This window comes from Abramis brama (assembly GCF_963993115.1).
Source record: "Abramis brama genome assembly, chromosome: 16".
Taxonomy (NCBI): domain Eukaryota; kingdom Metazoa; phylum Chordata; class Actinopteri; order Cypriniformes; family Leuciscidae; genus Abramis; species Abramis brama.
In genome coordinates this window covers 25,943,646-25,966,769 of record NC_139978.1, presented here as the reverse complement: position 1 = coordinate 25,966,769, position 23,124 = coordinate 25,943,646, and the positions used below count along the sequence as shown (strand labels likewise).

The following is a 23,124-nucleotide window of genomic DNA, read 5'->3' as shown; positions in this document are numbered from 1 at the left end:
TTTTATTGGTTTTAGCACAATTTGCTATATTGTGCATCTCTAGTTTTTTAAATGCACACCTACTGGCCATTACTGTCAACATTACAGAAGAGAGGTCAGTGAAAGCTTTCCGTGTTTAAATGAATGTGTGTGATGATCAGATGAGCAAAACAGCTGGATTATAGTATCCAAATACAGTGTGTATTTAAACTGTGGGATTAAGGTTGCATGGCAGTCATTGAGCGCCGTGTCTAGGTTTTACACCACTATCAGCCTGATTGAAAACGAATAAGCGCTTCAGACTGAAGCTCTGTGATTGGCTGTACTTAACAGTAACAGTTGGTTTACCAGGTGTGCATCCAGTTCAGTAGTAATGCACCTGAACTGAGAGGTGTGGTTGGCTGTTTGTGGAGATATAGAGGCCTAAGTGCACTACTGTGCTAACTGTGTGTGTGTGTGTGTGTGTGTGTGCGTGCGTGCGTGTGTGTGTGTGTGTTAGAGTGAGTGAGTGAGGGCAGGAAGGGTAATAATCTGAGGTTACCTGAGGTAACTGTGTCATTGTTTGCAGATGTCACATGGTAGGATCTTCTTCATGGTTTAACTGTGGGCATTGTCCTGGGACCTGTGTTTGTCCAAATTGTCCCAGGTCCCATGTTTTTTTAGAAACACCAATGGTAATGCTCTATCTTTCATTATATATCACTTAATCTCTCCTTTCTCTTTATATGCAGCATTTCAGTGTAAAAACCTGTTTTAATGAACTAACCACCCACAACCCTGTTTAACTGGGTTGAAAAGGTTTGGCTTCTGTTTAATTCATAATTGTTTTTTTACTACACCCGACAGGAAGTTAAATTGGAATTAAAGGAAGTAGAATTGACTGAATTCTGGAAAAATTAGCTTTTAGTTTTTACTTAATTTAGTTAAGTATACATTTTAGGTGAAATTTCAAAGATATCTGTTTGTTTGTCTGTCTATGAGGCATATAAAACATTCAAACATTGAAGACTTTTTAAACTTTCAGACCATATTGTCAAGACATAATTCAAAGTTTGTCTTGACAGGCCTTCCTTTTCTAGATAAAAATAAAACTTTTCATGCAGGTAAATTTTTGCCGTGACAAGATTTTTTTTTCAAATTTCAGTTCAATATTGTTTTACTAATTTCAATTTCAATTCTGCATCCTGCTCAATTCAAATTTGTCGCTAGCAAATTAGCAATGCAAAGGCCCTGAAAACATTAACACTAAAAATTGTGTGCTTTCAAGGTGTGTCACTTTGGATAAAAGTGTCATCCAAAAGCATATACAGTGCAATGCATAAGTGAATACACCCATGCTAAAGTTGACTAAAAAGAGGAATAAAAAATCATATTTTGGAAATTGAACTTAATGCCTTAATTTAAAAAATTAGGAAAAATCCAACCTTTAAGGACACCAATTTTCTTTGTGAATGAATAATCTCTAGGTATGGTGAAGGCTATGTGATGATGTGGGGCTATTTTAATTCCAAAGGCCAAGGGAACTTTATCAGGATGCATAGTATCCTAAAAAAATTTTTTTTTAAATACTTAAAAATAAAAATCTGCCTGCCTCTATGGGAATTTAACATAGGGGTGTACTCACTTATGCACCATGTATTTTAAGGAAGAACATTTATTTATTTACGATACATTATTCATTCACAAAGAAAATTGGTGTCCTTAAAGGTTGGATTTTTCCTAATTTTTTAAATTAAGGCATTAAGTTCAATTTCCAAAATATGATTTTTTATTCCTCTTTTTAGTCAACTTTAGCATGGGTGTATTCACTTATGCATTGCACTGTATGTAAATGTAATTGTACTGTAGGTAAAAAATGAAAATATGTAAGTGATGCATTTAATGTATTTTTTAATGTCCACCTCCTGTGGAAAACAGAAACACAATTTCACTTAAAGAGATGTTTGTATCTATTTTCTATTGATCATGGCAGCAGTTATTCATCAAGTGATGACCAACTGATAGATAAGAGCGTTATAACCATCCAGATGGCTGGTGTAGACGAGCACACTTACGGCATTTTAAAGAGCTGATTCAGGTATCTGAATCACAGTGTGCATCAATGCTTTACAGATTTTGGCGCCGTAACCTGATTTGCATAAATAATTTAGTGAATTGGCTGCTAGTGAATCATTGCAGACAGTGAAAAAAAAAAAAATTGCACTATCAATGGGCACAATGCATTCTTGCTTAATCTTTGAACCTGTAATCAAAGTTAAGCTAAACCCAGAAAAAGTCTGCACTATATTGCAGCAATCTAATCAGTCTAATCTAAAACACCGGATGCATTTTTGATGTTGGTTGTTTTATTTGTCAAGCAAATGCAGGTTGATGCTTTTATGTATGTCTTACTAGAGTATCTCGGGGTCATGACCTTTGTAAACTGGCTATTGAGAGCGAATGGAAGCAAGAGCTGAGCTTAAGCTAGTCTCAGCGGTCGGTCAGCCTGGAGGGACCCGTTTGTTGAGGGAGAGAGAGAGCGAGCGAGAGACATTCAGAATCATGCAAAGATTTGGTCTGTAGTTGGGTGACCCAGCTATTCTCTCTAATCCTCTTTTATGGATGCCTATTGTTATGGCATGCAAAGGTCATAGCTCAAGCGGAGTGGATGCATTGCATTTTCCAAACAGCTTGCTGCTCTAATTTACCCTATGAGTCTGGAAAACTCTTGATGCTGGAATCACTGCTCAAACTGTCTGAGACACTTGGCTAATGTAATGGGACTCCAGGAGAGCTGTGGTCTAAAACATGTTTAAAGGTTTTGATAAACCTTCCAGACCTTGAAGTCAACATGAAATTAAAATGGATTAAATATGTTTTTTGTTATAGTTTTTATTATTATTATTGTGCACACTTAACCAGTGCATATGATTCCTATGAAAAATATGTTTGTTTTGGTAATCTCTCTTCAAAATGGAATAAATGAAACTGATTTCATCCAAGTCAAGCAGACTGCTGATAAACAAACTGTTTACGCAGACTGTTTTAAAATGAATGCAGTTCATTTGTCTGAGAAATTTCCATCATATTTTATTGAGTTATTTGGGTGTATCAAATTTTTAATATGAAATGTTTAACATTTCTAAACGCAAACATTTAAACACTTTAAAATTACATTTTTAATTTGTAAATGGCAAAGCAGTTACATTTGGCATTAATTGAACTAAAGTTATATCTTGCTAAGATAAGCATATTTAAATATATCAAATAAATAATAAATCTAATCTAAACCATTTAAGTATTACTTTTTGAGTCAGAGTTTGAGCATTGTTTTAATTATACTGTTGTGGGTAATGCATAAAAAAAGGTAATATAATAATGATTGCACCAATAATAGCAAGTTTTGAAGTCATTGGAATACATCGGATGCCATTGGATGATCCTGATATTCCTGATAAATAAAACCAAAATGTGCCCTTCATTTTAAAATATATTTACAGAAGTAAAATGGGTTGTAAACACCAGCAATAATAACCAGCAGCAGTTCAAAATAATACTAGACAAAAGATCAAAAAAAGGAGAGCAACATATAGAGAAAGAATTGTAAAGATTTAATCATTCTAGAATGATTGGGGTGATTTTGTAGGGGAGTAAATCTGCATAGAAAATAAACAAATTACATGCATATATAAATACAATAGAACAAAGATGCATAAAATTAACAGTGCTTTATGTTTTCAGTAAGTCTAACAGTATTCAGGTACGGAAATACTGTTATAACACGCGTTCCGAATTGAGTTCTCTTTCGTGTCATCTTGTGCTCAAATGGCTTAAAATCGTTTGAATATTTAAACTGACAAATGATAATTTTTCGCTCTATGATGGTTAAACTTTGCAATTAATTCGAGAATTGCATGCGTTTTGAACCGTGGTGTCTGGTCCGTATGGATCAACTACGATCCCTATTGTCATCGCACATCGCAGATGCGCACATGGCATTATCGATGCTAAAATGATATCGTGCAGCCCTATGGCGGAATACAAGTTGCATTGATTGGCACTCAGACAAGAGCTTTGTGTGGTTTTGTGATTCATTGCGCAAATCAATTCTGGGAAGGCACAGCTGTTTCCCAGGAGCACGGTTATGCCCCAGCCTTTTCTAGCAGTCCCTAATGATCAAACAGCATAAGAACAGACTGCGGCCTGTGTGTTTGTTAGGGAGTGTTTGGGCTTGGAGTCACTGGGCTGTTTGTATTTGTGGTTCTGTGGTCAGCATGTATGCTAAGACGATGAAGCAGCAGCTGTCCCTTCCTCTAAAAGTGTGAATGGGCGGAGCGAAGGAATGAGCTGTATTCACCAGACTATACAGTGGACAGGAAGACAAAGTAGATTATTAATAACTGCTGGCATATTTGTTTGAAGAGGGTATTTAACAGCAACGTTTCAACAATGGTGATTGATGAACGTCACTACTGTGTCTTATTGTGCATAATTCATCACTTCATGTTATTCTGAAGAAAAATTGTTTGTTTTTTAATCTTCATGATAATTTTTCTCTGCCTCTGAAATGACTTTTACAGATGGCATAATCAAGGCTGCATGGATGCTGAAAAATGCTGTTATTATAGGCTCCTTTTCATGATTTAGTCAATTCCTATGGATAAAATCAAGTCTATTTCCACTAAAGTTTATTTTTGTTTTGTTTCACTTTGGAAATAGGGCTATATCTTCATTACAGAAGTTAAAAGCATTCCAAATGACGTTTCTTGTCATATTTTAAAGTAGGAAATGCTATACCCATGTGCTTCTCTGCTAAGCAATAGAATACATGTGAAAATGGGAGGGTATTTATCCCCAAGAAAAGAGATGAGATGAGAAAATAAACTGTACAAGTAGAGGTTCAACAAGCAAAATTTCTGTATAAAGTCAATGTCAACTGTCATTCTCAACCCATTTTACTTCCATGATGTGACATGTATTTCCAAGTGAAAGAGGATATTCAGTTAGAAGAAATGTAGAGCAGGGCTTGACGAGCAAGTCATTGACAAAGTCATTTTTTCCCCCTTTTCTATAACATGCACAGATGAATCGTTCACAAAATGATCAGGAACGTGCATTGATGGTACACAGCGTCAGTTTTGATTTTATGTTGATTTTAATCAGAGAAGAAGAGGTGGAAACTGCATTGGGCCTCATGCATGAAACACAAGCAGAACAGTGTAAATAATTTGTAAAATCATTCTTACAGTACGTCAATTGAATGCAGCAATTTACATGAGAATGGTATTACGATTGATTTAGCCTACATAGAAATTCATTCTGCTCATGTGTAATGAGAGCCCGATCTCACGGGAAAACGTACAAATTCTACAAGGTGGCTTATTCGTACGAATTCATACGACCTGAGTCGTACGAATTAGTACGATTTTTGCAAAATCGTACATATTTTACGAATTGGCCAATTCGTATGAATTCATACGAATGACCTACCCCTGACCCCGCCCCTAAACCTACCCATCACGTGGGTTTAGACAAATCGTACAAATTCGTACGAGTTAGGTCGTACGAATTAGTACGAATTAGCCAACTTTTTATCATTCGTACGAATTCGTACGAATTGGTCGTGAGATAGCGTTGGTTTTGAATAAGGCCAAAAAAGGAAAAATACAGAGAGATTTCTCTCTGAAATGAAAATCAAATATTGCTTGATAATTTCAGGGAAAATAGTTGACCTTTTCTGCAGCATCACAGAAATGTTGTAGTTTGTGTGTGCGTGGGTAAGGTGCAAGGTGTCTGACACCTTTCAGAACTTCATTTCTTTGTTCATAGTGATCTTGTCCTCAGTCATTTAGAAACCAGGAAACTTGGGGACATTTTCACAACTGGCATCCCTTTCTGAAAATGAACCAAGCAACTGCTGAGTGGAAAATACCATACGACTGAATTCTTTGCACGCACAATTATACTTTCGTGTTTCGTGAGCCCCAATCTCTGCTAAAATCAGGGTACTGGAAGATGTTTGTCAAGTTAGTCAGGTTGCTTTCTGGATAGGAAAGGCCTAGTGATAAACATTTTGGCACTTTTATTAAAAAATACAACATTTTCCCATGTTTTAAAAGGGACTGTTCACCCAAAAATAAAAATGTTGTCATCATTTACTCACCCACCTCATGTTGTTCCAATCAAACTAAGTTTCTTTCTTCTGTTGAACACAAAAGAAGATATTTTGAAGAGTATGGGTAACCAAACAGTTGATAGGCCCCATTATTTTTTTTCCCCCCTACTTTGAAAGTCAATAGGTGCCGTCAACTGTTTGGTTACCAACATTCTTCAAAATATCTTTTTTTGAGTTCAACAGAAGTAAGAGACTCATACAGGTTTGGAACAGCTTGAGGGTGAGTAAGTGATAAAATTTTCATTTTTGGGTGAACCATCCCTTCAATTTATGTTTTTAATTGAAGGCTTGCAATTGTTCCTTCCCCCACTCCCCTCATTCTATCAGACACATGAGGAACAAAGACTTGAAGATCTAGTGATTGTGAGACACTAATTGTTGCAAAGATTGAATCATGCATATAATTATGCTGGTCCATCTTTGTTTAAAATCTTAAGTAAACAAACCCTCTCCTTGTTCCATCAATGGGAGGTTCATGGCATTTCAGATGCTAATGAAACAGGTGCTTTTAGCTGTCATGGTAACATGAACCCTGTGACTTCATCCTATGATAGAAAGTCACATGCGTCTTTTGGAGTATGCTTTAGAAGAGACAGGCTACATTTTTGTTTTTCCCGTTGGCCTTTGTGCTTATGAAATGAAATTCCCCACCATCTTTTTGCCCCATATTATCATATGATCTTTGTTTTCAGTAGTTCTTTTCTCCTCATAAATTCAATTAGCCTGATTAAAGGGGAAGTATTTATTTATTGTAATTGAATTTAAATTTTTTGGCAACAAGATTTTAGATTAAGTTTTATCTCAACTTATAAGGAAAGTGTGTATTTATAGATATCACACATATCTGGTCACCATATTAATCACTTTTTTTGCTGTTAACTTGTAGAAATAAGTTCACTTAAGTCCTTGAGTGTGAGAAATTATAATTCTAAATCTAGATACATGTTTAAAAACTTTCTAAAAATAAGGCCGTATTATTAAAAATAATTTTTAATTTGGGCTGTTAATTCATAAAAAAAAATCTAATAAATTAAATTAAATGCTGATTGATTTAACTTTAGAAGCCAATTTATTTCCATATATTGACTGGATTGCTTTGGACTGTAATACTGTATGACAGGCTTAAGATGAATCGAGTTTGTTTTGGTCGTTCATACAGGACGTGCTGTTGCACCTCATTTGCACTAGTTTTTTTTTTTTTTCACATTCAGACTGGCATCTTTGGCCTTTACGGTGTGTATGTTGCTGTTTTGAGCATTTTGCTACATCACATTTTTATATTATTGTTTTAAATTAACAGTCCTACTAGATTTCTACTAGTTTCCTACTAGAAATAAAAATGTCACATTAAATAGAAAGAGCAAACAGTGTAACCCAAATACCACTGCAGCACATCGTCCACACACTGCCTTTCCTCCTGAGAGAGGTTTGTTACCCAGCATCCCCCTCCCTACATTATGATGCTGCGTGTCTGAGGGCTGACTCAGCGATTGTGCAGAAGAGAGAAAGAGAGGGAGGAAAAGAAAGAGGTAGTGTGAGTCACAGAACATCCACTTTGATCCACTCAGCATTCAAAACCTCATCTCCCATCAGCCCACTGGGCACAGAGGAATAACCTACTGCAGTGCTCTGTGTCTTTGATAAGCTCTCAGATGTATCCAACAGTGTTTAGAAAGGAAGACACACAAAGGACTATAGAGATATAACTTGCTGTCATGGTTAAATTTCTAATTCTTTAAAGTACATAGTGCTTTGTTTTTATTTTAGCAAGTGTTTTTTCTTTCTTTCAAGATTTACGTCTTAAAAATTAGAATTTTGGTAGTGGACATAATGTCAAGCAGTGATAGCAGAAAACTATCTGAATTTTTATTAATATTTTAATCTATGTGTTTTTTTTTTATGTGGAGCACAAGGAGCATTAATATTCAATGGATTATATTTCATGTTTTATGGAAATATTGCTTGACATCCATTGTTTAACGCTTTCATCAAAAGAGCAGCTTGGACATTCTGCGAAATATCACCTTTTGTGTTACTCAGAAGATAGTCATACTTGTTTCGCAAGATATGAGGGTGAGTAAATGATGACAAAATTAGCATTTTGTAGTGAACTGTTCCTTTAAAATAAACGGCAATCACTTAGAGCACCTAAAATTATACTTTCTCTTATACGTTTGTATCGATTTTAATCAAAAATCTAAAAAAGTGTACATTTCCCATTTACCATTCGGCTCAGTAGTTCTAAATTATATTTGATTGGTGATATTTTAGTGCATATTTTATTGCTGTAAAACTTGTATAGAAAGGATGCAGGACATTGAAATACCCAGAATATCTCATTCTAAATGTGTCCCAAACAGAAGCATGCCTACTCTTCCCTGTTTTGTTGTGTCTCTGAAAGAATGTCGAAGTTGAATCCATTACCCAGATCCTAGACTATCCACTTCTCAGCCAGTCAGTAGAAAGAGAAAGAAAGTGCTTTTGGCAACAGCAGTGCAACAGTGCAGGAAGGGTGGGGGGGGGGTGAATGTCTGCTGTTAATGCTCAGAGGGCATTCTGGGTAAATTGCAGTGTTACAAAAATTCAAGGCTTACTGGCATTTTCTTTCCCTTGGCGCACTGCTCTCTGCACGAGGTGAAAGGTGAATCATTGCAAAGTATGAAAACAGCGTTATTTAATTGATCGCTACATATGGTTTTACTAAAATAGTAGTTTTAAAAGCAGTAATTTTTATTGCTAATGATGTGTCTTGGAAAATCTTCTAATTTTTCAGGATCATAGTCAATTTTCAATTTCCCCGACTACGTAATTTGGGGAAAACTGTCTGGGAAAAGCTCAGCCCGGGACACATGCTAGTGACACGCAGAGTGACCATAGCAACACTTTGTGTGGGTGTGTGTGACCGCAACACCCCAATTTTGTCATCATGTGGACTTCTCCACTCCCTCTCTCATTCCCGTTCTCTCTCTCTTTGTCTGTACTTGGAAAAAGATTTGCGCGAAAGAAAAAAAAATCACATTCTCTGTTTAAGACATAATAAAGATGGTATCCGAGCAACGGACAGGAATAAAAACACATTTCCCTGAGCTCCGCAATAACAAAATGATTCAATTACTGCATAAATACAGCTGTGTGTGTGTGCGGCTGACAGAGCGAGAGCGGCTGAGTTGGTAGGCCTGGCTTTTTTAGGACACTCCAGTGGTCACCGTTTCCCTCATGCTATCACAGCCGCCCTGCCATCAGCCTCCGTCAGATCAAAGATGCTCAGTTCATCTGCCATAATGAAGCCATTCATCAGCCGTGTTTATCAATAACATTCTCATCCTTAATGTGCACACGAAATCCAGTCAGAGCGCTCTTCTCAGACTGATTGTAGTAAAAACAGAGCATTCCGTTGGAGCGCGTCCAGGCCTAATATGGAAAAAGACAGAGTAGGCAGGAGAGGGAAAGAAGGAAAGAGAGAAATGCAATATGCTTCTCAGTTCTCCACTAAAAGTCTTCATGTTGGTGTTGTAAATGATGTAGCAGTAAAGCGGAGAGTTTAAAAATATATATTTCCAGGCCGGAGATGTGGCCTTGCGTGCTCTGACACATTGAGCCGTGGTGCTTATGTTGGTGACACGGGTTCAAGTTGAGCTGATGTTGTTTCTCCTCATCATTTACCATTTATTCTTATCAAGGGCTTGGCTGTATGATGGTATATATTGTGTGATGTGTGTCTGCTGGTAGAAATTATGCTATATATTGCAGATGTTTTAATGTTATGTACACGATAGCGACACAGAAAGTAATACAAAATTACTACCAAAATAGTCAAAAAGAGGAACAACTTTTAATTAAGAGGTTTAATTTGTGTGTCTAGTTATTTGAAACCTAATATTTAAAATTTTATTTTTAAATTTTTATTTTATGATTTATATAGCTAATCATATATAACTTGCCACATTAATACAAAATTCAGCTGATGTATTGTGACATGTTAATATATTATCACTTTAACAGCAGCTTTAAATGTGACTCATCTAATCAGAATTAAATTTTATTCAGTGTTTTGTTTTTGATTTAAGTGTTACATAATGTGATGCTGTGTTTGCACTGATGCCAGATCTTTTAATCATTTATGATTAACCATATCTTTTGCGTCAACAACTTTCATTTATTAAGTATTTAACTCACCTGATTATCTAAAATTATTAATTACCAAGTTTAATGTTTAATAATCATTTTTTTATATATATTATGTAAAGGATAATCCACGGTGAGATGTGCATTTAAACAGTTTCAATGCACAACGTGGAAGAAAAGAACCACCTGACGCTGACTTGTTTAATGCACAGCTAGCCATAGATTATCCCACTTATACCATGGTCATTTACCAGCATTGACAACTTAAAGCTGTTATTGATGTTTGGAGTGCAATATTAGATCTAGCATTCTGCCTGCTTTGAATCAGACACAGAGATAATGTTGTGCTGGAGATTATATTTATTTGAATTAATTAATTTTTGCATTTATTTCAATTAATTATCGAGCGAGAGAGATGAGAGATGTGTGTGCGTGAATTACCTGTGTCTGTTCAGCGTCTATCTCTATTAACAACGAAGATAGGAGTTTAATTACTTTAAAACCAGCAATGTTACCCCCTCGTTGCTCTCTGTGTGTGAGTGACGTATGATTGCGTGCGCTTAATATAGAACGCTGATTAAACTGACTTTTGAACTACCTGTGCATTAAACCGTTTTATTGCACACCTTCCAGCCAATCATAATTGAGTATTCAGACAGACCATGTTATATATATATATATATATATATATATATATATGTATATGTATATGTATATGTATATGTAGGCCTATGTATGTATGTGTGTGTGTATGTACACATTTCTTTGTTTAGTAATTAATTATTTCTTCAGTTATTTTATTTTATTGCAGAAGTGGTCCTTTGTCGTACTGTGATTTATAATTTTGGTTGTGTTCAGGAAACCTGTTTGCAATTCTGTTTAGCGACACTAGTGATGCAGAAACTACACAGTTTCCCAGGCCTATGTGTGCCGTATCCTGGTTTGGGCCTCATCTGCCCTGCCTTTTTTGCAAGGCTGTGGAAAGGAGGAAATGCCCAACAAATGTTTATTTCTGCTGGAGTGGTTGGTGCTGAAGCTAGAGCAATGAAAGGAGCTCTAAAAAGAAGAAAATACATCCACACACGTTTGCAGGGAATCTCTAATCCCCCTCTATTCCTGAAATCACCATTTCCTCCTGGCGTTTCCTTCATGGAAATTTCCGTTGTCACTGGGTGCAAAATGTGTCCAGACTTCACTGAGCTCTCAAGCCAGAATGTCCGTTTGAATATTTGTTCAATGGATCCAAATTTAGTTTGGAAAACTATTTTGGGTCAAACTATTTTGGACATTAACATAGCTAAATAAAATGGCCTTACCGTTTCTCTAAACACATGCAGTTGAACCTGAGGAGGGTTTAGCAGTTTTTTGGACATCGTATCTTGTGTCTGTTTGTACAGCTTGGTTCTCTGGTTTTTGTCAGCCTTAACTTCCCATATTCTTTCTTTTTTTGTAAATCTTTGTAAAGTTTACTCAGTAACTGTATCAGTTCCGTCTGATTCGGCTGATTACAGATGTTGAGAGTACAGTCTCAACCTCTCAACCTTCCAATTATTGCACCCTGTCTGCTTTCAGCTTGTCCCGGTTCAAAAATTGAAATAGCTGGAAATAAAAACATTTTGACCTGCTGTTGCTATTGGGTTTAAAAAAATATGTTAAGTATGGTTTTTATTTTTAGCCCATCTCAGCGAGAACACTCTTAAAAGAGGTTTTATAATCTTTTCAACACAGTTGTGAAGCGGCACAAGGACAGGGCAGTCAGTTTTTATGCTCTCCATGTCTGAATAAGTTACATATGCAAATTGGGTCCTTTCAAAACGTTGCACTAAAGAAACTATATTCTGCTCAAAACATCATTTGTGATTAGATTCAAGGATATTTGGGGCTGTTTTTTTCCCACAACATGCATTGGTAAAGTATGCATTGTAATAAACAGAAAGTTCTCTAAAATCCTCATACAAAATTAAGTAAATTTTATTTATTTATATTCATCAAGGGAAAAAGGAAGAAATTATTATTATTATTATTATTTAAAATATTAATAATTATAATAATTCCTTTGTTTTTTTCCCTTGAAGCAAGTGTATTAACATAGTTTGGGTTGTATTTTCTTTTATCTTAAATAGAATTGTTCATGGTTGTCATGATTTGTGTCCAACTGTACTATTGTTGAAATGCTATCCTAAACGCATGATTTTGACTAGTTGCATTTATTATTTGCATAAAGCATCAGAACATGCCTAAGGTTTATTTTTGGCTCAAGGTCTTCCAGTTGAGGTCTTGAGGGTTGTGTTTTGAGGATGGTGTTTAAGGAAAAGGATGTTTTAGGTTAGAAGACAGTAAATGTTCTGGTGTTTCAGGAGATGGTTTCTGTGAAGCAGCTGTAGTAGTGTAAGAGCCTTTCGCTGCCGTAAGCTGTAGATCTGGCTTATCGCATGAGATCCACAGCGTGCCGAAGTCACGTCTCATTATGTTCCTTTAAAACCTGCTCAGTGCTCGCAGCACAACCAGACCGGGGAGCGCTGTGATTCCTCTTTCATTTTTTCTTTATTTCTCTCTGTTTGAATTACTGTGGCCAAGCAGCCCGTGGCCATTTCTCTCTCTCTCTCTCTCTCTGAGCTCTGTGGTTGCATTGTGCCTAAGCAGAAGTGACACTCTGGTAACTATGTCATGCTATATTGATGCAACAGCTGACACCATTCAGCTTGATACTGTGTTTCATTACTTTGCCATAAGCGCAAAACCCTCCTATTGAACAGCTTCATTCTCATGTGGGGATTTTTCTGGCTGATGATTATCACAGAACTGTAAAGCAGCGCTCTCATTATGACTGTTTTATGCACACACATGCACAAATGGCCACGGCAGTGCGCACAGAGCTTCGAGTCTTGTTAATGATAATTGATAGATGCGCATGTTTAATGTTCGGTTGGGGTTTTAGTAACATTTATAGCACAGCCTGGTGCTAGTTTAGGGTTTTAGAAATGGTCAAATATGGAAGTAATTAGTCAGACCAAATGAATGCCGCACTAAACGGTTAAGAGACTGCGGTCTGCGACGTGCCTGGGAGGTACATCTGTGTGTGTGTTGTTGTTGTTGAAAACTTACCACTGAAAGTGAAAATAGTCAACAAAACATAATTGGATAAATGATGACTGCACATGGGGCTTCGGCAAAAGATGGAAACAATGGAGGACTGTGGGTGCGATAGAAAACTCAACACAATTAACTCTGAAATCTGTTGAATATCATTGATACTTTTTTTTAAAGGAAAAAAATGAATCTGGAATTTACGTTTTCTGTTTTGGTAAACAACAGAATGGGAAAAAACGCATTTCAATAAATGCGTCAATACAGAAAAGAGCCAAGATGATTCATTTCCTTTTTGTACTCGAATTGAACTGCAGATGTGGCTTTTGCTTGTCAGAAACCACAATGAATAAACAACACAATGAATAACTCGTCTTTTGCTGTTCTTTTCCAGGATGAATTCCATCCGTTCATCGAGGCGCTGCTGCCGCATGTGCGTGCCTTCGCCTACACCTGGTTCAACCTGCAGGCCCGCAAGCGCAAATATTTCAAAAAGCACGAGAAGCGGATGACCAAGGATGAAGAGCGCGCCGTCAAGGACGAGCTCTTGGGTGAGAAGCCCGAGGTCAAACAGAAGTGGGCGTCACGCCTCCTCGCAAAGCTCCGCAAGGACATCCGGCCGGAGTGTCGGGAGGACTTTGTGCTGTCCATCACAGGGAAGAAGCCTCCGTGTTGCGTCCTCTCGAACCCAGACCAGAAGGGGAAGATGAGGCGCATAGATTGCCTGCGTCAGGCGGATAAGGTCTGGCGTCTGGACCTGGTGATGGTGATTCTGTTCAAGGGCATCCCGCTGGAGAGCACGGACGGGGAACGGCTGGTCAAAGGTGGCCAGTGCTCCAATCCCATTCTCTGCGTCCAGCCCCATCACATCAGCGTGTCCGTCAAAGAGCTGGACCTCTACCTCGCCTACTTTGTGCAGGAGAGAGGTGAGTTTGCACACCTGCTACACTAACATTGGTTTCGCACATGTGAACAAATCCTCGCCCATTCAGTACCTGGGGGGGAGAGGATGGTTCTCAGAACTACGCTTCCGCTGAACCGAGGTGACAGTACTGGGAAGTCCTGTTGTGCACAGAGAAAACTTAAGCTTGTGGAGTGGCAGTTTGGTATGTGGCGTAAATCACAGAAAGATGCACTGGCTCGCTTTTCTGAGAAAGCTGTTGACTCATCATCCTGTGCTGCTTGGTACCAGTGCAGCTTTGGCTTGCAGGCCACAGAATACACCGTTAGGCACTGCACTAGTCGACTTTTTCAAACCAGAGCTGTGCTGTCAGAATCACTGACGGGAAGTTGGTTTTAATCAGAGAGAAAGAAAGGGAGTTTAAAACACAAGCAGAACCAAACACTGTAAATCATTTAAAATAAGTGGGTCTGTTCTGACAGGCAGGTAGATGTGTTTCAAGTTACTAAATGTTTTTTGTTGAAATAGAACTTTTATGAAAGCTGTTGGGATACGTGAGCTGATGTACCATTAAACCCTGTATTCATCATCTGTGAATTTTAACCTGTGACCTGTCTCTACTGAAAAGTATGAAACCATAATCATTTTGCAGGTATTCAAAGGATACATATGCAGAGATAAACTTCAAATAAACGCAGGATTTCTATATTTTTATATACACTGTTATTCAAAACTTTGCAGTCAGTACGATTTTTCTTTTGAAAGAAATGAATACTTTTATTCAGAAAGGACTCATTAAATTGACTCATTAAATATTCAAATAATAATAAAAAAACTGTATCATGGTTTCCACAGAAATATTAAGCTGCACAACTGTTTTCAACATTAATAATAATAAATGTTTCTTGAGCACAAAATCAGCATATTAGGAATGATTTCTGAAGCATCATGTGACGATGAATAAAAAAAAAAAAAAATACTTTTTAGAATGTATTCAAAGAAAAAAAATATTTGAAATTTGAAATAATATTTAAAAATATTACTGTTTTTACTGTATTTATGAAATAAATGCAGCGTTGGTTTGCATAAGAGACCACTTTTTAAAAAATAATTGTTTTAAAGGTGCCTTGTGTAATGTCCGCCAAAAAATCAATTCATACTCCACATTCCATACCAGATGGGGGCAGTATACCTCCAGAAAGTGAGTTTATCGAACAGCCTTCGATACATTTCTATGTTATAACTTCCCGAAAAAACTACACAAACATATAAAACTAACTTCTAACGAAATACTAACAGCATCTTACTTACCAATCCAAAAGAAATGTTGCAAGTTCGGAGTCGAACCTCATTTCTTTCATGTCCATTAGTTGTCTGGTTCTGTTCCTTTTTTTATCAGATTTTATTTGAATGTAGTAGTGGGCTGTACTTTCCACACGATTGACATCAGGTTCAAGTACGCCCACAAGCCGTGCGAGTTATTCGTGTATTGCATGTTTGGCTGGTGGTTATGTTGCCCGCATACCGCCTCCCATGGCCGAAACTGGTATTACGACACCTGTCGGGCCGTGGCTATTAATGCTAATGCTAATTCAGGTTGATATCTCTGCAGCACTATAACTTGTCATTTTTTGAATGACATCATCGCCCTTATTTCTTCTCATTCTTTTGATGCGTGTAGCTCATTTTTTGGATATTTTTAACTCAGTTCTGACACATGGCACCTTTAAAAAAAAAGTAGTTTGTAAAAATTAACTTATAAAGCATTTACTGTAATATGCTTACAGTTAAAGCCTAACAAGCAACCTTGCACATTGTTTAAAATATATTAATTTAATAAATGTATACATTTAATTATAACTTTAATAAACTGAATGTAAACTTAGTAACTTGGTATTTGCATGAGGATACCAGTAAGCAACATGGAAAGAATATGCTGTATTTATCCATAAAGCAAACTCCAGCCACTGGACTCAAACTGATAAGCCGTAACCAGAAGTTCATCCACCTAGAAAAGTAGTCAGACCTTTAGAAAGATGATTCGGGCAATTTAACGGCTTAATCAACAACCATTTTTACTGCAAATTTCTTGAACTCAACGACAAACTTCACATTTATGCTCTCCCGCATTTTCCGTTTGCTTTTGAAAACCAGTATGAGTAAAGCATGAGTCAACATTATTTTCTGTGGTAATTAACAGCACGCTACAGATAATGCCTATAGACACTACATAGAAGTTATAAATATAACTTTACAGTAAAACCGTTCACTATAATTCTGTAGAAGTATAAGATACACAGTCTCTGTGGTGTGAGGATGTGCAATGCATAGAAGTTCAGTTGAATGGTCAATGTGACAGGATGGTGTGTGTGTGTGTGTTCAGTGCAGCAGCAGTTAGAGTGACTCAACGTTCTAAGTAGGCCTATGTGTGAATGTTGCGATAGCATCTCTCTCAAATTCCCTCTGTGTTAGATCGTGTTCCAAACCTTTTATTAAATTACCAGGTCTCAATGGTGTTGGAATTGTGTATTCTCTTTTTCATGGTACTCTAAATCTATATATACAGAAGAGTCTTGTGTTTGTGCACCTTAAATATATGCATACCAATCAGACATGTAAATGGAATTGATTGACTCTCAAAACTCTTTATACAGCAGTAAGTTCCGGTCCTCAAATATGATACTGAAAAACAGTCCAACAACTTTTTATTATTTGTATCACTTCAGACCAGAGTACAGAATTGCTCAAAAGTTTTTCGAAAGAAGTCTCACCAAGGCATCATTTATTAGATCAAAAATTATAATATATTTCAAAATGTAATTTATTCCTGTCATGGCAAAGCTGAATTTTCTGCAGCCGTTACTTCAGACAGTGTCACATGATCCTTCAGGAATCATTCTAATAATCTGATTTGGTGCTCAAGTAACTTTTTATTAATGTGGAAATCAGTTGTTCTGCTTAATTCTTTTTTGGAAACCGTATTACATTTCTTTCAGTATTCTTTGCTGAATAGAAAGTTCAAACTAACAGCATTTACTTGAAATAAAATCTTTTGTTGCTGAATAAAAGTATTCATTTCTTTTTAAAATAAATCTGAATCTTCAGTTCCAGTCTGTTTGTTGTTTGGCGACACATAAAATTTGATTCTTTAGCTCTTTTAGGAACTAAACATTTTTATTAGTCATCTGTTGTATAAAAACAATAGTGCTGTAGAAGGATAGAAATGCTTGCCAAGCATTTGAAAATCTACGGTTGCTGCCTGCCTTTTTTCTGTCTTGCTCTCTCGTTCTTTCTCTTTTCCGCCCCTTTTTTCTCTCCGCCCCCTCAGGCGACCTTCACCCTTAGTTGTCTGGGTCAGACAGGCAGCCTGCATGTCACCTGACCTGCCTAATAGCCTACAAACTCCTTGTTGTAAACAGTCCGATAAGGAACTGTGTCCGTTTTCCCTCACTTCCACTAACGGCAGCACCACAGAGAGAAGGAGAGGGAGCGCAAGGAAAAGAAAAAGGGGGAGTGGCTGAAAGAAAGGCGAGAGTGAAAGAGGCATACAGTCAGCATTTGCGCTTAAAGGCACAGGGCCATCTTTCACTTGCAAGGCATGCTCAAATTCCATTCATCTCGGTGAAGTTGAACAGGGCCGGCAGTGTTTCTGCAGCAGCAGCTGTGTGTATTAGTGCGTGTGTGTGCGCGCTGAAACTTTCAGCTCTGTTTCGGTATCTTTGCTAATGGAGCGCAGAACAGGGTGGGGCGGGGGTCCCGCATGGCGGCCAGATCGAGAAACAGTGGCCATTACTCTTACTGCCCCCCCTCCTCTCATTCAACAGACTATTCGCTTCGCAAAACGATTTAACCGCAAGTCTCTCGGGGGGGAAACGGCTCCCTCGAAAGATGATCAAATTAATTACATTTTTCAAAGATTAGGCTACCAGCCTTGTTAGAGATATACGATTTATCTAGCTCTCAGTTTTAGCCGTATCGGTTTCCAGCAGGGTCACATGACCTGGCTTGTGCCCCAGTCCTCCTCTGATCTTTTTTTATAACTCTCAAGCTCTGAAGGTTTTGCTGGGACAATAAATATTTCACTTGTCAAAACAAACAGGATGGTGGTTTGAGCGAACCAGAAGACACAGTTGGTTTGGTGGCACTGGAGCCATCTGTGCCAGATATCAAGCCGAGGCTCAGTCTCCAGGCCCCGGTATCCTGCCCTTCGTGTTCAGTGAACAAAGAGACAATAAAACATATAGACTCTCTATCCATTTGTTTTACATGTGAGAATGCGCTGTTAGTCAGCCAAGCAGGAATATGCAGCAAACACACACGTGCACGCACACACACACACACACACACGCACACATACACATGTTCAGTAAACACTGAGGAGCTGGAATGTGCTCCAGTGCTCTGGCAGCGGAAATTTGGGAGGGGTGGGAGAAAGAGGGTCAGCTCAGGTCAAGTTCACAGCGCTGTCAGCCTCCAACAGGGGGAGGTGTTCAGCGTGCTTATCTTCTTAAAGGGCCAGCAGCCTGTGAAGCAAAGCAGCGCATACTGGGCTATGACTGGAGAATTTTTCAATGTTTTATCATTTTTGTTTTTTTTTAGAAAAAATATACATTTTTATATTAACTCTCTTTTACTCTACAGGTATGTCAGTAATAATTGCTTTTGTAAGTTACGTTATAATAATTCTGTAATAAGCTGTTACATCAAATATACAATGGGGTTCTGATACCATATTGAAAATTTAATCTAATTTAATCTTGGAAATACACACATTTTTAGTATTTGGGTACAATTTAAACTATGAAATGTAATGTAAAATGAATAAGACATTTTTCAGATTCAGTTCTGCATTTCTAGGTAACTTATCAAATAAGTAAATCAACATTTGTGACATTGGTCATGTGAACTCTCTTAGATGGTCAGATGGTCAGTTTATGCTGATTGAGTGCTACTGTCAATAAAGCATAAGAGATACAAACCATGCAATAAGACAACTTTTCTCTCAGGTTGTTATGCTGATATTATAATTTCTCCTGAAAAAGTTGAAGTAGAATAGTGAAATTTTTTCACTGGTGTCTCAGATTTTTGGATCTCAATGTACTTAAAGGGGTGGTTGATTATGATTTCACTTTTTTTAGTGGTGTGTAATGTTGCTGTTTGAGCATACACAACATCTGCAAAGTTACAATGCTCAAAGTTCAAAACAAAGGGAGATATTTGCTTTTAAAGAAATCGCTTTAAGGACTACAACAAACGGCTTGTAGGGACTACACAACATTCCTCCAGGGTTAGTGACATCACCAACCCTAAAATTTACATAAACCCCGTCCCCTGAACACGATTTATAGATTATCAAGACAGAATATGCTAATCAATGACTAGAACATAACTACACATAATCTACATAAATTCATCAACTAACCATTCAGAAACGTCCTGTTTTATTCTACATGATGTCACTTCTTCTTGAGTCTCTCCATCATTGTCTGAATCCAGTTTGAACATAAAAGGCTAAAAGTTTTTGAAATTTTGTGCCGGGAGCAGCAGCTCATTTGCATTTAAAGGAACAGACACAAAACGGTGCGTTTTTGCTCACCCTCAATTTTTTTTTTTTTACAATTTTAACATGCTTTATAAAAATATCTGTGGGGTATTTTGAGCTAAAACTTCACATACACTCTCTGGGGACATCAAAGACTTATTTTACATCTTGTGAAAAGGGCATTATACAACCCCTTTAAAGCAAAGATATCGTTACTGACAGCTAAAGGTGCGATTTCCTGAAACAAAACAAGACTTTGGCTGAAGCTTGCGGGTCTTATGAAGAAACATCAAAGTGTTCCAACCCCACAGAACTTTCTTTTCACACTTTACTGATTCTTTAGGTATTTCGGTGAAAGACCTGCTATTTACAGTAAATAACTGTTAGCTTAATACTGCCTGCTTTCTAAACGGCGCTTCCTGAGAGAGAGAAAGCACTCTTGTTAAAAGAGTCTGACATGCAGCCTCTCTGTCTGAAGGGAGAAACCCTTGGAGTTGGAATATGTCAATATTCAGTTCAGTAACAACTCATAGAGGAATCAAAGCTCCATTATATCATGTCAGCTTTTGACACGGTTTGTCTTTACACCACTAAAAACTTGCTCTGTTGCATGAGGGTCCTATCTGTTAGATGTCTAGCTTTTTTTTAAAAAAGAGAGAGATAAAGACAATGAAAAAGGTTTATTTAAATAATCATTTATTTTGTAAATAGGCTAATATATAATATATAAGTGCTGTTAATAGATAAAAAAATAACTAATTAATCACACATTTTTCTATAATTAATTGCAATTAATCACACCTTACAAAATAAAGTTTTTAATATGTTTTATATTTTAATAGTTTCACATTGAATCTTCAAATTAATGTAGAAACAACATAAAGACAGTAGCTATATTTTAAAAAGTTGTTTAATGGCATCTTTTTATGGTTTTAAGCCCCCAACGGCGCCTTCCAGGCAGCGAGGGGATGGTAGGTTTAAGGTTGAGGGTAGGGTAGGGTTAGCTGCCTCTAAGGAGCCATTGGGGGCTTAAAACACCATCGAGCTCTTTTTATGAAAGAAGGCCAGTATCACTGATGTCTATATTAAATAGATGTTTTTGTTTCAGCCATTAATTATATCCATTCAGCATTACAGTAGAATTGAAAGCTATCAATTTTAACATTTATTAGGCTTTAAATATAACAACTTTTAATTTAAGTCAACAATGTTTGGGCCCAGTCAGACAAGTTCAGATTTTTACTTGCCCTGCCAATATGCACAAAAAAAGTTATTGTTTATGTTGTTTTTGACCCTTGTAACCTTGTAAACAGTGCTTTAAGATTTTCAGGTAAGTCTAACAGTTAGGAAATATACAAAAATTGTATAAAGTTATCAAACACTTCACAGTCTTCACATAAATTAAATATAGATTAATCCTTATTAAAGCTACAAAACTTATTCAGTAAAGAGCAGTGAGTGATATTCTCTTTTTCTTTTGTTCTTTTACTATCCTTAATGACAGACAGCAGCGGGTTTATTAGGCTGCTGTCACTTTAATACCTGCCGCACATGATGTGTATCTGACACGCATCCCATTTTCACAAATCTCTTTACGTTAAGACTTAATCTAACTCATTTAAGACTGTGCTTACGAGGATACTCGACAAACGGGCATTTTGGCATAATTATTTGCATGTTTTTATCCATGCAAACTCTTTCTGAAATGGCTTTCTGTGCCACAGATTTTGCCAGGGGTTTTTAAACTTCTGAGCAGAACATGAATGTGGCAATTATTCATTACCATAGTATTTTTTCATAGTTTCTAGATTAACTAGAGATGAAATGAGTGAAAACCAAGAAATAAATGAAATAACCAAGAGAGTTGAGAAAGGGGAAACAAAATATGAAGTGACTGAGCAAAAGACACACAGAACAAATAAAACAGCATGAGTAAGGAGCATGAATAAATCAAATAATGTATAAATTTATAAGATGGATAGATAAATGTCAAATATATGGTGAGAGAGAGAGAGAGAGAGAGAGAGAGAGAGAGAGAGAGAGAGAGATGCAGACGGAGGGAGGTCACAGATGAAAGTCAGAAGCATTGCAGCTCTATGGTAATCAATCTGTCAGATCAATGTGTGGGGCAGCCGGACAGAATACAGCTCACAGTGCTGACTGTTCACAACACGCTTACTGCTCCACTCCACGTGAGATACGCTGACCGCCCCTGAGACCGCAGTCAGTGGGACTGGGCATCCAGAAGAGTGCTCAGTGAGTCCAAAATTAATACTTAGGAATCACAGTGATCCAAATAAGTCATCTACAGTAATTTGATTGGACAAGCAGAATTATATTATATTTTTGGAATTTCTTTTCACCCCTTAATAAATCTGTTGCTTAATTGGGCCTCATATGATTCTATCCTGAGAGAATGGTCTAATCAAATATTTCAACTTCGTGTTCTAGCTAATAAATATTAGCGTCAGGTGATATGACAGGACGGTGTCTTCTATCAACACGCATAGCTGTGCAATGCGTTCATAATAAACTACACCTGATGGTTAACATCAGCTCGATCAGAAGTGTGTATGACACGTACTCCTCGACCTTATATAGCCTCCTGAAGAGTCCGGTTGATAACCAGACATGACTCCTCGCTGATTAAACAGTGACTCCCTGATAAACCCCTCATGCATTACTGTATCTCAAACCGCTGTTACAGGTCACCATCATTCAAGCCATCTGGAACTCTTCGCATTTCTGCTTAGTAGAAATTTAATAGAGGCCACCTGAACCATCTGAGCCGTGGAGGCCCAATTTACCAGACGTTTGTTTTCACACAACTCTGAGTGTGAAACTCTGCTTTTATTCGATTTTAAAGAGTGGATTTTAAAGAGTGGCTCTTGTCCTTGACTTGTCAGGCAGACACACACATTTTAGTCTGCTTTATGATGAAAGGAAGGCGTTTACATGATACCACTGTTTGTGACTCCCTGACTGCCGGTCAGACTCAACTAAACCGCTACTAATTGGAGTATGTGTGTGTGAGTGAAAGAGAGAAAGTGTTTGAGGTTCTAGCTGGATCAACTTCGCCAGGAGTCTTGGATTACAGATTCTTTATATCAGATAATAGATGGAGGGAATGAATGAAGAAGTGCAGGGAATCTGTTTGAAGCTTTCGTGAGATTGAAAGTGAGAACATTTGTGTGTGATAGACCGACGGTGTCATCGAGCCTTATAAAAATGTTTCCTCTGAAATGCCTTTGCCCTAGCTGTTACAGTGCAGATAGACAACTCCATTGACTTAATTCACCCTGTCTTGCTCTGCCAGGCTGTGTGTGAAGGAGAGTG

At 37.3% G+C, this 23,124-nt stretch overlaps 1 protein-coding gene across 9 annotated transcripts in view; it reads left to right on the top strand.

Annotated features, from left to right (window-relative positions):
• Nucleotides 1-23,124, top strand: part of nfic (nuclear factor I/C) — a 103,170-nt gene that overhangs the window by 15,813 nt on the left and 64,233 nt on the right. For all 9 annotated transcript variants that reach the window (XM_084087542.1, XM_084087541.1, XM_084087539.1 and 6 more), the window contains exon 2: nucleotides 13,740-14,271. In XM_084087542.1, the coding sequence (XP_083943668.1) occupies nucleotides 13,740-14,271 (532 nt within the window). The remainder of the gene's footprint in view (nucleotides 1-13,739; nucleotides 14,272-23,124) is intronic.